Source organism: Parasteatoda tepidariorum, chromosome 8 (genome assembly GCF_982258835.1).
Source record: "Parasteatoda tepidariorum strain Cologne lab strain chromosome 8, Ptep-v5.0, whole genome shotgun sequence".
In the NCBI taxonomy this organism is placed as follows: domain Eukaryota; kingdom Metazoa; phylum Arthropoda; class Arachnida; order Araneae; family Theridiidae; genus Parasteatoda; species Parasteatoda tepidariorum.
Window position 1 is genome coordinate 68,857,277 of NC_141762.1, and position 16,665 is coordinate 68,873,941.

Below are 16,665 nucleotides of genomic sequence, written 5' to 3' on the forward strand. Positions count from 1 at the left end.
AACCAGAATTATGTATTTTTTAACCAGAAATGTGTCATACATTGCGGAAATTTTAACGGAATTTTTTTTCTCTTTGTTTAAATCACACATTTCATTCATTTTATAAACATAAATAACGGTTCGTCAAAAAATATGCTGTATTTCAATACATTACAGTATACTTAATAATAGTTTAAAATACAGTTCACTACAAACTCAAAAAATGTTACTGAAGTAGTACATATATTTATTATATAGATACATAAGAGCATTTAAAATTTTTTAAATGGCATAAAGATCTTTTACAATAAATAATTATTCTTTAATTATGGTTTCTGGTAAGGGATTATCGAAAAGACCTTCTTGAGAAGGTCTTGGTTGATTTCTTGCTCTTTTGGTAAAATTAGACCGGCCTGGGAGATTCGCTTGATTTGGTACCCAAGATCTCAATGTTTGCATCGCTTGATCTAGTTTGCTGTGTTCCATGCCATACGTGAAATAAAGTGCAAGACCTGAAAGAATAACATGTTTAGATTCCACTACCGAAAGAATTATAAGGGCCATCTAGAAGTTAAGTTTCCGATGGCCTAGAGAAAGAAACCATAATTTCCTGGAAAGATTTATTGCAAAATATGCATCAATATTTCAGCTACTTCTCATCATAAAAGTCACTGGAACTGTAATACTTCTCATAAGTTTTTGTAGTCCATTAAGATACAAGTCTGCTGTCCGCGGGAAAGTGATGTATGGACAGATTTGTTCAGGAGCAAAAGAAGATGGAGACGGTATAGGATAACTGTCTTGTTTCATGACGAAAAAAATCTGCTACAGAAGGAATTTTACTATCCACCTTCCGATCTTGCTCCCAGTGACTTGCAGCTCGGCAGAATTCTGATATTCGATAACATATCCTATGAACAGAACATATAGCGTGGTAGGACAAAAGTTTCAATTTTTTTAATGTTGAAAAGTAGCTGAAATATTGCAAAAAATCTTTCTAGGCAGTTTTCTTTTTAATTTCTTTTTATGGGCTGTGCGAAACAGATTTTCCATGTTAGTTTCGTACTCATCGTTGATTAGGAAGAAAAAAAGTTAATTTTTAAAAATAATTGCACATTTTGGCACTGAATTGATTGGCATCGTTTAGAAAGAGCATGAGAGGACTTGTCGTACATGACGGAACTAGTTTATGAACCACAGGTACGCACGGAAGTGACATACACTTAATCTCTTCCGGTGTTTTGTGTATGAATCTCAATTCCAATATTTCTATTTTTATTGTTCACCTGAAGGAACATTCGAAAAATTATTTGTTGCTATCTACCGTGTTCAACGTTATTATATACTTTAATTTTATTGTAATAAAGTTCTTGCAATTTAAGATGGCGTATAAAAATCCTTAAAACATAATCGCTAAAATAAATCAGTGTTTTTATTTTGCATACTCGATTGGCCTATGTAGTGGTCAAGGAGCTGACCTCCCATCACAGGTCCTGGGATCGAATCCTGGACAAGGCATGGATGTTCTTTCATTCTCTGTACTATCTGTCCTTACAGTAACGTTTGACCTCCTTATAAGGTGTCTCTAAACTAAATGGCCAACAAATCTGCCCTACTGATACCTGAATAACAAGTGTGTATTGGGAAAAAAAATACATACATCCTGTTGCTGAGACAAATAAGATCGTTTCATAAATTCAAATTAGCTTCACTTCTTGAATTAAATATTTGAATTCATTTAAACGAATCATAATAAGCTAAATTCAACTTCTAGGTGTGAAGACGCTTTGATTGAATTATTACTTTTTCTCCCACTAAATTTATGCTAGCCATTATGAGAACTTACAGAATAAGCAAAGAGTTAAAAGAAAATTTAGCTATTTTTGTGGGTTATTATTACGTTCACTTTTTCTTATTAAATTAGAATTGGTTTTTGAATTAATAAATTTTCGAAAATAAAATTTTCAGAGGCTAATAAACATTATTACGAACACCAAATATTAAAATTTTTCAAAAGAGTAGTTTTTTTTTAATTTAATTTTTTTATAATTAAAAGACACAGTAATTATTGACCAGTATGTGACAAAATTAATGCATCCACAATACACTGCATTATTTAATGTCTTGAAGTATACGTTATCAAAAAAATGTGATTCATATATCTCTATTATAAAGACTAATAGAACTTGATATCGGCATGTAAAACTTAAATAACTGTGTGGTACAAATTTTCAATGTTTATAGAAATTTCTTCCATCTGCGATGATGTATTAATGTTATTATTATATTTTTGATTGCCAATATTTATAGAAACTAGGGTGCTATTCCCTGCACCCTTTACTTACGACGTCCTGCTGATTGCTTCGTAATAATTTTATATTTTGACCGTAAGTAGATGTTTGCATCAAAATTAGAACTCATTAAATATAAAGATATTTTTCATTGCATAAACTAACACTGACTCGGTTCCATAGGCTTAATTTCCGATTCGATTGGGATAAAATTTAATCTTAATTACTTTGCCCCATTAAAGTTACAACTTCCTTGATTGTATTGTTTTTAAAATCTTATTTAAGTTTCGGTTACTTAAAAACTCATTAAATATTTTTCGCAAAAGTAAGAAGTATTATCATGCGATTACTTTTTAATAAAAGAGCTTTTGATTTTAAGGACTTCATTTTGAACAAAAAATAAAATCAAAAACATAGTAATTTCCGAGAATAATATTTGGAATGGCTGTTAAAGATTTCCTTAAGATCTGATGATGATATAGATTTGGAATACTGTTGAACATGGAATAAACTGAATTGATTACAGGTAAATACCGCTGGAACGTCTCATTAATTTTGTTAATAATGAGAAACTAAGATTTACGGAATTCCTATGCTTATTAAAATTATGTCGAGATTTTTCTTTCCTATAAAAATACACGAAACGTCAAGACGACAATTATCTTTCTATGACATATAGTAATAAAATAATAAATTTTTTTAAGTATTTTTAAAACCTTATCAAAATTATTATAAAATTAAATTAAATAATTAAAGATCTAAAATTTGGTAACTCTAGGCCTAATCGAAAGCTTTCAAGGATGGTATAATGGAACAAAAATTATTCCAAAATATTGATTAGTTTACTGTTTAGTGATTACCTTTATCGTATGAAATAGAAACACTTATTTAAATGTGCATGAAAACAATCAATCAAGTTAGAGCTCTTAGCTAATGAATCAAAATTATTTGCAATTACTCACCAACTACCATCCAAACCAGAAGCCTCACCCATGTAATTAACTGCAAATTAACTATCAAAATGGCATTTAGAATAATACTTAAAGCAGGTACTAATGGAAACAATGGTACCTGTAAAAAGAACAATAAAGCATTTATCAAATTATTTTAAAATATTAATCATTGATCATTTTCTCAACTACGAAAATTTGGAAGAGAAGCAACTAATTCAATAAAGTTTGTACTGTTTCCTTAATCGAAACCATAAATGCTTAAGCACATATAAATTGAAGATAGAAACAATGCTTAAACAATTTTTATTCATACAATTCCTTAGCAACAACTCATAGTTAGAGTAAACTATACCAAGATTAAACTAACTTTATTTAAAAGGTTCTACTTTTTTCAATAAAGCAAAACTTTATAAATCCGGCAAAAACATAACATAATTATTTAACAAAATTTTGAGTTTAAAGATAGGGGCATAATTTGAAACATGTAAAAAGAAAAATGATAAAAAAATACCCAAAAAGTATATCATAATGTTATGTGTTATGATCTTGCTTTTAAGGGCACACAACTTAGTTAAAAACGTATCTCTAAACTATTTAATAAGATTTGAAGACATGTTCTTGCCAAATGATAATATCTCCGTTGATTTTAATGACATGAAACCATGTATCATAACCCGTTAGAGACGTGCCACTCTAAATCGAGATGCGTTTGCAACTATTAAACATTTTAAGTCTGCGTTCATGTTAAACTGACAACAAGAAATAATTTTTCTCGTATTTGAGTCACGCAATTTATTAGGTGGGCTACATCGCTTCACTAGATGAACTGCAGATTACAAAATACTTAATAATTACTAATTTCCATAATTTTGAAACCAATTAAAAAATCGAGAAACACTCCGAATAAACTATTCGGTTAAACTGCTTTCCAGGAAGGCTTTTTGTCATTCATTCCATAGGACGAAAATTGCGATGGCTATCCCGCAGGAAATTGGGGAAAACGTTTACATCTGAGGATAGTTTCATGACAATTCTACGCTTAACTGGTACTCCGGTTGTTTCTGTTGGTAATGGCATCGCCTACTCCAATGATGAAGCACTCAGGATAGTGAGTTCGATCCTAGAAACCGATTACGCTCAGATGATTAAACCACGTAAAATTTAACATGCACGCTAAATGCGATTTCAGGGTGCGTAGCGTTTGTAAAAAGTACTTAAAGGTGCTTTTGGGGGGATTTCGTTTTTAAAAGCTTTTAAAGGTGCTTTATTCAGCTGGTGTTTTTAAAAAGTGCTTTTTTTCCACAAATTTTTTTTTTCTTCAGTGATATCTGGTGGATCCTATGCATGTCACGAAAAATGGGGTGTTTGCTACGTAATCATTCACGCGGACTTCATGTCGTACCCACGTTGTGACTTGCGCATGCGCGCACACTCGAAACTGAAACCCGAGTGCTCCAATTCGGATAGAGTCAGATCCTTATTAAATGTTTTTCTTTTTAATTTATTTCAATTTTATTCTTCTTTATTTTATTTTACTTCTAACACTTTTTTGACGTAGGGGGTAAGGGTACTTTTGTTCTGAGTTCAGGGTCAAGTTGAATTCACTCGGTGATGTGGGAAAGTACTGATTGTTTCGATTTACGTCCGTTTCTTTTTGGGTTTTTTTTAACGCTAAAACTGTTCATAAAAAGTTTTTGTTTTTCAATAATATCATTGATTGAATATGAATTTCTTGAGTGCTTGAAAATTTTTGTAAAGTGCTTGAAAAGTTTTTAAAAAGTGCTTATTTTTGATTCATGGTTCTCTCGCTTAATTGTGGTGTGGAAATTTGACTAGAGAGGTACAAGATCAGGCGCCGTTCATCTGATATGAGTCAAAGTTACGTGGTATTCCTAGCAGTTTTAATAATTCAGCTATGTGCTTTGATACTGGCTGAGAGATATTTGATGTGCTTAATACATAATACGAATACCTTAGCTAGGATTCAAACCTGGATCATCACTTATCCATCAAGGTTTCCTGACTTATGCCACAATTTTATTACTTTGTCTAATTACGAGCCAACGGACAAGCCACATCGTTACTTCAAGTTATTAACGTTTGAAATGCGATGTAAATCAGCAATAAATACTTGATTATAATATAATACCGACCATTAATGTTTAATTTCGTGAACTAATAGTTTTAAATCTATTAAATAAAAGAGGATAACAAATCTGAAGATAATATTCTAACGAAGAGAATGCTACGTTTTAAAATGAAAAACTCGTGTTCGCATCACACTAAAGATGACAACTTAAATGGTCAGCTTCGTAACAATTGAACTATACTCAAAAAATTTTATTAAAAAAGGAAACATTATGCTTACTTTGTATCTGAGTTCTGTATTTGACTGATGATGCATGACAATGATAAGCAAGGACAATATAACGCACAGAAGTAAACATACAAAAACAAAAAGAGCCCATACTTGACCACCAAAAATCCACTTTAAACATCCTCTTGTGAAGCCACAAAGGCAGAAAGTAAAAATTACGAATGCAATTATCGCTTTTTGCGCCATACGCTGTGGAAAAAATCTGAAAATATACATAACGCGAAATATTTCCTTCAATCTACCCGCAGGATCTGTCTCATCTGTGAAAGACATTCTTTTATCTTCAGTAATAGTGTCTAATTCCCGCGAAGCAGGTTTTAAAATCATAGGTGGCTTATATCTCAAGACAATGACTGATATACTCACAACAAGGTAAGCAATAAGAGCACCAATCGACATTATTTCGATCAAAGAATTGATATTTAAAATCAATGTCAAAATTCCAGATAGAGAGACAAATATGTACATGGCAGGAAGAGGTGTCTTTGTTCTGGGGCTAATTTTAGAACAAAATGTTAGCAATAAACCATCTTCAGCCATGCCATAAACGACACGTGTCATAGCAAATATTATGCTAACTATTGCTGTTGCCATACCACAAATTGCGCCTGTAACAACCAAATACTTTGCCCAATAAATTCCACGCATGCCAAAAGCATCTGGGAGTCCGGAATCACCAGATAAATCTTTGTAATTAACCATTAGAGTTAACACTATGGAGACACCCACATAACTAACAGTCGCTATAGCCATTGATATCATTGTAGCTCTAGGTATTGCTTTTTGGGGTGTGTTGGTTTCTTCCGCAGCTGATGCTATGCAGTCGAATCCCACAAAAGCATAAAAACAGGAAGCAGATGCTCCCAGAACTCCGTACCATCCATACGGCATAAATCCCTCTGTAGTTGGTCCGGTCCAGTTACTAATGTCTGAATAATATGCACCTACTCCGAGAATGACAATAATAACAGCAAGACTTATGACTGAAAATATGTTATTTACATAGGAAGTTATTCTAACACCAAACGAAAGAAATATCACAACCAGTAATAATAGACCTACAGCAAAAAAGTCTAAGTATTCAATCGAAAATGCCTCATTTATAGGTTTTGTTATATTAATGGTTGAAGCTTTAATATAACCATCCGTTAAGGAATCTATGTAAGCACTGCAAGCTCTAGCTGTTGCAGCGGCACCAATGACATATTCGAGTGCCATGTTCCAGCCGACAATAAAAGCCCATAGTTCGCCAAGCGCCAAATACGTATAAGAGTACGCGGAACCAGATTTTGGATATCTAACACCAAGTTCAGCATAACAAAGAGCGCTTAGAAATGATGCCACACCACTAAATAGAAATGAAATAATGATGGCAGGGCCTGCAATATTTTTGGCAACTGTAGCTATGATGACGTAAACACCCATTCCTATCATTTGTCCCACGGCTAATAAGGTGATGTCGAGAGTTGTTAAGCATCGTCGCAAGTTCGTATCCAAAATAGCTGATGAATCTATGCTCTTTCTTCTTGACATGCGAGTTGAAAAATCAGATGGTCTTCTGTCCCCATCTGAAGTTCTAATTGAAAATTCAGAGCATCTTCTGTCACCATCTGGATCTCTAGACATAATAGTTGAAAAATCAGAGGATCGTCGTCGTTCCCCATCTAGAGTTCTTGACATGTGAGTTGAAAAATTAGAAGATCGTCGCCTGTCTTCTTCTGGAGCGCTAGACACTGGGGCCGCCTCTACAAAAATAAATTATTAGTATCACGTATTAAAATCACGTTTTGTTAGAAAAAAAACACTTTTAATGTCTTAAAAAACACTTTTTATAGAGTCAATAAATTATTCACACTTATAAACTCAGGATTCTAATCCAAACTCATAATTTATATGGTTTATTAATGGGAGTAGAAGTAAAAATAACCTGTTTTTTAATTCATTTCTTTAGTAATGAGAAACTATAATACTTGTGTAACGTGCATTTTGGCTTAGTAAGACTGATGCGAAAGGTAATATTAAGTCTTAATATCGCTTCTCCGAACCCGTCATGAAAATGTGTAACACCATAATAAGCATTAAGTTGAATTAATATAAACCATTTTATGAAAATACTAGTCGTTTTAGCGACCAGCTTGGTCAGCTTTCACAATAATCTTGTATAACACATAAACTTTAATGATAGCCGCACCGAATGCTCTGCACAACCAACTTAAATATTCTAATTAATAAACCTTTATGTGGTTTATTAATTAGAACCATGTAAATTATGAGTTTGAATCCTAATACCATAATTAGTTTCAATCAACACAATAACCAATTTGTTTCACCGTCTAGTTGTACGTGGCTTTGTACACGCGTAAGGATTTTGGTTTAATTTTAACTACTTTCAAGAGATGTCGGCTATATTGTCTAAGTTCTTTACGTATGGAATTTTAAAAATAATTTAAAATCTAAAATCTGTTCCAGTAGTCATTAAATCACACAAACCACCGTAAATATGAGTTCGAGAGGATTAATCAGCATAGTACGCAGCAGAATTTATTAAAATTATTTTCATCTCTTCCTTGAAATAAGATAGAAAATTCTGAGTCGAGAAGATGGTTTCTGTGGGTAACGAAAATAATGGACAAAATCTCTCGGAATGGGGAAAAGAGAAACAAACGTATGACTTAAAGAACAGTGGTGCTGGAAATTGAAAAGAGAGGTAGTCGTTTTTTCCTTTTGATGTTACTCTGAAATTCCGATCTAAGCGGTCAAAACTCTTCAACGATGCTTAAAATTATATTCTCTTATTTGTATATGTCCCGCAGTGAAATGATCGTGAAGACACGGTTCCCAGTAGAACACCGAAGTCAAGCATCACTGGCTGCGGTCAGTAAGCGGGTGGGTGACCACTTTAATCAGCCTGAGTAGAGACCGAGAGTGAGCGGTATAGGTCCTCGTTAAGCTGTTCTGTCGTAAAGTGCTCGTCTTCGCGCGCAGGTCGTCGGGCTACCGAAACAGGTGAGAAATCCCATCTGCAGAGGATCAAAATTTTGATAGCATGTCTTCGGATCATCCCCAGGCATGTTTCCTAGACCGTCGCCAATAGCCCATTGTGCAGCTCTAGTGCGACGTAAATAAAGTACCTACCTACCAACTTATTTGTAAATGAATCATTTTTTATTATTATTAATGATTTATGGAATTAAGGGTGAAGCCAAGCTGAATTATAAGAGTTTAATGTTCCACAAGAAAAAACCGCTCTGAGTTTAGAGAAAATATAAAAATTAATTTTACTTTTTTGATAAACTTATATTCTTGTTGTTTCCAATCTTTTACAATATAGCCAAAGTTATATCGAATCCATGAATCCAAGCTCTCTGGCAAAGTTATATACCATAATTGGTCCCAAGAGATTGTCTTCCTAGGAAAATTCCAGACATTCAAGGATGTGTCCGGGGAAAGCAAGTTTCAATTTGCACTTGCTACGTGCTAGGAAAACTTTGTTTGACCTAAATTCGACAGTTAAGCTTTTTAAATGGACATTGATGAATCGCGAAACTGCTGTTCGATCCGATCTACATCTCTCTCTCTTGTACTCTAGAGCACCTCTAGGGTTTTTTCTGCCACACTAGTGGTGAAAAAAAAAGAAAAGGGGGGGGGTAATCAGTAACAACAGAGGAACTTATATTTTAAGCATCAATGAATAAATCATAATCGAATATTCATTCAGCAAAATAGGTGTCGCAAACTCTGGTGTTACGATTTAATATTTGCTCGCATTATAAGTCGTATCTCGAAAAGAAAAAAGCAAGTTGCAAAGCGAAATTTACACCTAGCTGTATATTTCCTTTAAATTTCATTCTGTATACTTCGGTGTACCAGAACTTAAATATAAAAAAAATTTAAAACTCATCATATACTAAGCCTTAAATTTTTTCTAACAATGCTTGTGAAAACACGAGTTTATTAATCAAAATATGGCTTTGACTATTTGTAAAAAAAAAAAAAAAAGAATTAAACTAATTGAAACAATTCATGAACTGAAAATTTTCAATTATCTCAGCCATGGAATATTTAAGCTTCGTTAAATATTAGTTATTTCATTGGTTTAGTATTTTATTTGATATTTATTTCAAATAAAAATTTTACCTACACATATTTTCTTTACTTATATTTTAATCTATCGTAGAACTCATTACGGATTTACAATACTCAGCGCCTCTATTTATGCGTGGTTACAGTACGAAATAATACTCTTTATATATTTATGATTAAAAAAAAGTATTTTATCTTAAATATTAAAAAGTATTTTTTTCGTACTGAAAGCAAACATTATTTTAAACTTATTGTATGTGTAGTTCAATTTTAATTTAACCTAATTATTAATATTAGTTTTATCTATAGCATGCAAATGATATCAGAAATGTTTGGATCAGCTCAAAATATAAATATCCATAATGTACATATTTATGACGTATTTATTTGTATATATATACATAAAAATTTCTGATAAAATTTTCGTGCCGTATAGTAATGACATTTTTTGTAAAAAAGAAGAAGAAAAAAAACAGGTTTATAAAATCAAAATATACGATATTTAAATCATTCATTTTGTAATTTTTACCATTCCTATAGTAACAGTTTACCGGAAATTCTGCTTTTCAGAATTATAGTTTTTATCTATAATGTAAGATAAAATGCTACACATTTAGAAAAAATATAAAACTGAAAAATAAATTTAACCGAATGATTAGTTTTTATGCTATACTCCAAGGTATCGTGATAAAATTACCAAACTTTTTTGAATTTACCAAATCTACGAATTTGTTACATATTTATCTAACCATATTTTATTGTTAATTTTACCGAAATCATCACTGACGCCCATCGGTAAAAATTACGGAGCTTTTAGGTGTTCTCATAGAGATTTTAACAAGGTAAATTTTACCATATTCTAGTAGTTTTCACTGTTTTTTATTCTTAATGTGTAAGTATGGAAATTATTAGAAGTATGTAACATTCAGCATTTGTACCCAAAAAATATCTAAATACTTATTGTAATAACTTCTTATTTACTTCTGGAACCAATTAAAGTGCAAATATATAACATAAAAATTTTACAATAGTAGACTATATTATTTATTATGAATAAAAATTGATAATTTTCAAAAGACATCACTTATAAATTAAAAAAAGCTTAATTAATTTTCTACGTAAGTTAAAGTATACGAACCTGTAACAATTTCTAAATGCCCACTCATATCCATGGATTTTCACTATAATGGTATCCAATGTTTTTGATAAATAGATCTTATGAACTTGTGTTTAATTTTTTACTTCTTAATTTATCCATGATATATATCCATAAAATGACTTAATAAATGCTTGTAATACTAAATTATATGCTTAAAGTATATAATTAGAAATAATGCGTGAAAGATTTCATTGCTGCAGACGCCTTCGGATAAAAATTCGAATCAAGTTTCATGATGTCTAAATTGTTTGTACAACTGCTTAAGTAATTGATATAAAAGTGGATTGAATTTGTGTTAAAGTAGAAGAGTAGCGGTTCTGTTTGGATTTTGGGATTATATTTACTTAAAAACAAATATATTTCTGTTTTCATATTACGTCGTAATATATAAAAAAGGTAATAAAATCTATGTGTTCTTAAAGATTTATATTGTAATGATAAATTCCTTCTAACCATACATTCTCTTTATGTTATCAAGATGTGCTGACATTTCATTTTTTATCAGTTTATATTAGGGATTACATAAATAATTAGCGTTTTTTTTTTTGAGCATGCGCGCAATAACTAGTTGCAAAAAAAAAAAAAACAATTTCTTAAGTGTAACTTCGTTTCGTTTTTTATTTCTTGCTATGTTCTTCAAACGGCGTTTTCTTGCAATATATAATACTTTTACCATAGCTAGCGTTAGCTTAGGGATAGAGCGTTCGCCGTCCACGGGTTCGAATCCTAGCAACGGCTGGTCGACAGGAATTCTGCCCCCTGCTTGCCCCGACTGCAGTGCTGATGTAAAATATCCCAGTGGTAGAGATCATGGGTTAGAGTCCCTTTGCTGCCTAACTAACCCTGGGATGTTTTAGCGGTTTTCGTCTCCATGTTTTAGTGGTTTTCGTCTCGAAATGAAAGTTAGTTCCAATCAAAAGTTCTCCAAAAAAGGCAAACTTTCTCTCAATACGTGATCCTGGAGTTCTCTTGTTTTTTGGATTAGATTCAAAATTACAAGGCTACAGCGTTGGTAGAAGTAAATTCAAAATTAGGCCGACTGTTCACCGACGGTTATAAAATAAAATAAAAGGAAATTCAGATAATGATTATTCAAAGATTTTATGAATGTTAAAGTGAAATAGTTTATGTTTGTAGAATTTGACTTTTAATAACGAGAGTACAATTACGTACACTATAAAGAATTCTAAATAAAAATACTGTATGAACCGGCACTCTCGGAGAATCATCCGCAAAATTCATTTTTACCGTAAAATATTATATTGTAATTTTTGCAGTGATATTTATGCAATTAGAGTGATTCAGTGATATTAAAATAATTACAATAATAAATGTAAAATTTACGGCATATTAGATATTTTGTTCCATAACATGTTCTGGTAAAAATGGATTGTACGGTAAGAAGTACTCAGGATGGATGTCGGTGTTTAAAAGGAATTTTTATATTTTAATTCGCTTAAACTAGCATAATTTTTAAAAATGGTTACCTATTATCAGTTGTTTCGAGTACTTTACCCTGCGGGCTAGACGTCATTATAATTTTTTTTTCTGCAAATTTTTACTCCTTTTTCTTCACAAGAGTGTTTGTTTCACATTTATATTATATTTATAACTCTTGTAAAAAATGGAATGTTGAAAAAAGTTGTACACTGTCGATTTCTCGATGAAGTCTATATATATATATATATATATATATATATATATATATATATATATATATATATATATATATATATATATATATATATATATATATATATATATATATATATATATATATATATATATATATATATATATAAATCGAGCTGCTTTTCATAATTTTCGTGGCAACACTAAATTTTTATGGTAAGTTTCGTACTTAAAAGAGGAATGAAATTTATGGTATTTATTTATGCAGCAAGACTTACTCCTAAACTACGAAAACTAAAAGAAATGAAGAAAAAATCAGTCGAAATTGGAAAAACCCATTCCCTGAAAAAACCCGAATCGGTTTTTTTTAAAGAAGTTTCTAACAACCTTGATGATAATAATCTGTCATATTGCCGATATAAACCTTTTAACATACACACACACAGACATATATAATATATAGACATACATAAATCGAGCTGCTTTTCATAATATTTATTGCCAACACTAAATTTTTTACGGTAAGATTTGTAGTTGAAAGAAAATTGATAAAGTAAATTATACATTTCGACATTATGGTTATTTAAGATATCCACGACATATTTTGCGTAAATTAAATGTTAATGAATAAAATGACTCTACTTATACTAATAATGCTGGAAATTAAATCTGCGCTTTTACAATGTTTTTATTTGCCGCATCGTTAAGCTATTGTTAGTTTAGCACATATTTCGCGTTATGTAAACAGTTTTTATTTCACTAATTTTGAAAACAACTGAGATCATGAAAACATACTTTGCAATAAATTCTAACGAAATTGCAACAAAACATGTTTACAAAATTGCTATAAATATTTGTTTGTGCTCCTTCTACAGGAAACAACATAAGTATCTTTATTTATTTAATTAAAAAAATTGGTTTTAAATTATACATAATTTCAATAAAAATTATTCCAACTACGTTCATACCGACGTAATTAATCAATTCACCAGTTACAACTGGTAGAGGTTAGGCAACACCATGAATCGCTAGGTTGTTATAGTATTATTCCAAAACCTGCACTTTTTTTAACTAGTCCTCCGAATGATTTTTTTTCCGCAGACGAGAACGGAAAAGAACTTCTGTCAATTTCAGAATTTGGGAACAAGTCCATTCTTCAAACAAATCAAAACTAGAGTTTTTCAAAAGAGGTATTTTTAATGCGTCTAAAAATAGCATTACACCAATGATATAAAGAAGATTTGAGTTACTGTGAGGCAATCAAAATAATTGGGTTAATGCAAAGAAAGTAAAAAAAAGAAGAACTGAAAACTTATTAAATATAATAGTACTGAGATCGCGACTAATAAAATCACTGGATTATAAATTCAGCCGCTTTTGAAATCAAAATTGCACGAACAAAATCATTAAAATATCAAAATATGCTTTATTAAAATCACTGTGGCTGTTTTTTTTTAAAATTAAACAGTTGTTTAAAATAATTAAAAACTCTGGTTTCTCTTTCTGTTTTCTCAAGTTTTTAATGACTTTTTTTAATATTTTCTCAAGTCCCTTGCGAATAATAAAATAAATAAGTAATTAAGAAAGTTGCAGGTGTAGATAATTTACGGAAATTGAAGGGAAACAGTTAAAAATTTCTGAAACAGGGAACTTACCGAAATGCAATGAAAACTGTTTATGAATTGAAAATAATATAATTAATTAATTAATAAAGTTACTTGATTAATTCATTAAATGTCTATCATATCACTCAAAGTCAGTGATGCCTGAAAAGCTCTTGATATTTTAAAATGAAAATTAGAGTAACGAAAAGGAAATATCAAAAATTACAGAAGTTTTTATTAAGTTTCGAACTATGTTGAATATTTAATTTAAAATATTGCTTACTGAAAAAATATACAAATATTTTGAAACCCTCTCGCAAGTTAATAAACAAATGTAGTTAATTTTTCATTAAAATGTAGTTCCTGTATAAATAAAATATGTATGTAGTTATCAATGTAGCTTTTAGAGTATTTGTAAAATTTAACATTGAGCTTTTTTATCCTGAGTTTAAATCTTCTAATTTATTAAATCAGCAGCATTCTAAAATTAAATTATCTCAGAATGAACGTAATTTTAAAAGGTGGTGGACACTGAAATTCAGGTTTATGCTCATTTTGTTTCTTGATCCTACTTCATGATCCTATAATAGTACTTCATGATCCTATGAAAGGTTTTGAACTTTATTTTAAAAATTGAATATTTTTTACATAAATTATAAATATCCATTTCAATATGAAACCAGTTTGAAATAAATCCAATGCGCACAAAATTTTAAAAAATTCGAAAAATGTTAGTTCTAGATTTTTTTTTCTCCATTCTACGATGATTGGAATAAAAAAGACTTTCACAAAACGATTTCTGTAAACATTTCCAAACAATCTAAATGTTATTAGAAGATATGTCTGTAAGATATTTTCTATGTAATATGTATGTTCTATGAAAATATGTATGTAAGAAAATATTAATGCAAAAAAAAATTATAAAAAGCTTGCAAACTATCCTCCTTATATGTATCGCTTTTTGAAGTAAATAGATTTTCTTCCCTAAAAAAAGTTCTATAAATATTTATAAGCATATATGGGTTTTTTCGGAAAGCGTGACAGTCAGATTTTAATTTGAAACAAATTTCAATAGAATGACGTGATGCTAAAAATTATAAAGCATTTTCAAAGAGTTTCCCCATATTTTATCAATATATGTTTTGCTTTTGGTGCAGTTGAGACTAAATAAGATTTTTTTCCGAAATCTTCTAGAAATATTTCCAGCCGTATATGAGAGTTTTCATAAAATATGACGTCCATGTTTAATATGAAACAAGTTTCAAATTAATTCCTCGAAGTAAAGAATTATTAAAAATTCGTAAATTCACCATCTTAACATTAGCCGTATATATTTATAAACTGATTTTAACGTGAATTGGTCTAAATAAGACTGTTTCAAATCGCTTCGATAAATATTTCTAAAGATATATGGGTATTTTCGACAAATATTATCCTAGCTTTAAATTAATCTCTCCATCTAAAAAATTATAAAAAAATTTGCAAATTTTTTATTTAAGGTTATTTTTATTTTATAACCGTCGTTGAACAGCTGACCCAATTTTGGGGCTTACGTCTACTAGTATTCAATGCCGTAGCCTTGTAATTTTGAACCCTATCCAGAAGACAAGCGAACTCCTGGACTAAGTATTGGGAGAAATTTACCTTCCTTGGAGGATTTTTTGATAGAATTAACCCGCATTTGCGTTACATGGAGTGGAAAACCACGAAAACCTCTTATGGTTAGCCTGATAGCAAGTGAACTCTAACCCATGATCAGTCAGTCTACCACTGAGGATATTTTACGTCAGCACTGTGATCGGTGCGAGTCGGGAACGGAATTCGTATCGACCAGCCATCGCAGGGATTCGAACCCGGTTCACCTCATTGGAAGGCGAAAGCTTTATCCCCTGAGCAACAACGGCTCCCACCCTAAGGTTAGCTCTATAAGACTAACTGAGACATTTTTTTAAAAAAATTATAAATATTCTTAAACATCTATGGTGGTTTTCGGAAAATATGTCCCTGATATTTTAACCACTTTGACCAGTTTGAAATGAATCCCATGATGCAAAAAATTATAAAAAAATTTCAAACTGATCCCTCCTAATATTAGTTATTATATGTATTGCTATTGTGTTGGTTGTATTAATAGATCTTTTCAGAAATTTTTTTTATAAATGTTTCTAAACATAGAGTCAAATTTTAATATAAAATAAGTTTCAAATAAATCCCACAATGCAAAAAAAAAAAAAAAAAAAATGCAGTGTCTATCCCATTATATATATATGTACTGCTTTTTGTGTAGATTGGTCTTAATAGGCATTTTTCAAAAATTTTATATCTTTCTAAATATATAAGGGTATTTACGACAAATATGACACCCATATTTCAATATTAAACCAGTTTCTTTGATCTAAGAAATTATTAAAAAAAAATCGCAAAATGTCTATCCTAATGTTAGCTTTATATATGAACTGTTTTTTTTTCTTGAATTGGACTAAATAAAAATTTTTTTAAAAATTCGATAAATATTTTTAAATATGAATTGAGTGTTTTTGACATATATGGCGCAAATATTTAAATATGAAACCAGTTTCAAATAAAT

At 30.5% G+C, this 16,665-nt stretch overlaps 1 protein-coding gene across 1 annotated transcript; it reads right to left on the reverse strand.

Moving 5' to 3' along the window:
- Nucleotides 1-205: 205 nt before the first annotated feature.
- On the reverse strand, nt 206-11,154 carry LOC147806264 (cationic amino acid transporter 4-like). The gene is made up of 4 exons (XM_087169059.1): nt 10,822-11,154; nt 5,592-7,345; nt 3,233-3,341; nt 206-491 (listed from the first exon to the last, which is right to left on the reverse strand). The coding sequence occupies exons 1-4, from the start codon at nt 10,853-10,855 to the stop codon at nt 295-297; spliced, it is 2,094 nt and encodes a 697-aa protein (XP_087025185.1). The 5' UTR covers nt 10,856-11,154; the 3' UTR covers nt 206-294.
- Nucleotides 11,155-16,665: the final 5,511 nt, after the last annotated feature.

Coding starts and splice junctions, on each gene's coding strand:
- LOC147806264 (XM_087169059.1), bottom strand. CDS start 10,855: ATGGATATGAGTGGGCATTTAGAAATTGTTACAG. Junction 7,346..10,821: donor GCATTTAGAAATTGTTACAG/GTTCGTATACTT, acceptor TTATTTTTGTAG/AGGCGGCCCCAGTGTCTAGC. Junction 3,342..5,591: donor ATACAGAACTCAGATACAAA/GTAAGCATAATG, acceptor TTCTTTTTACAG/GTACCATTGTTTCCATTAGT.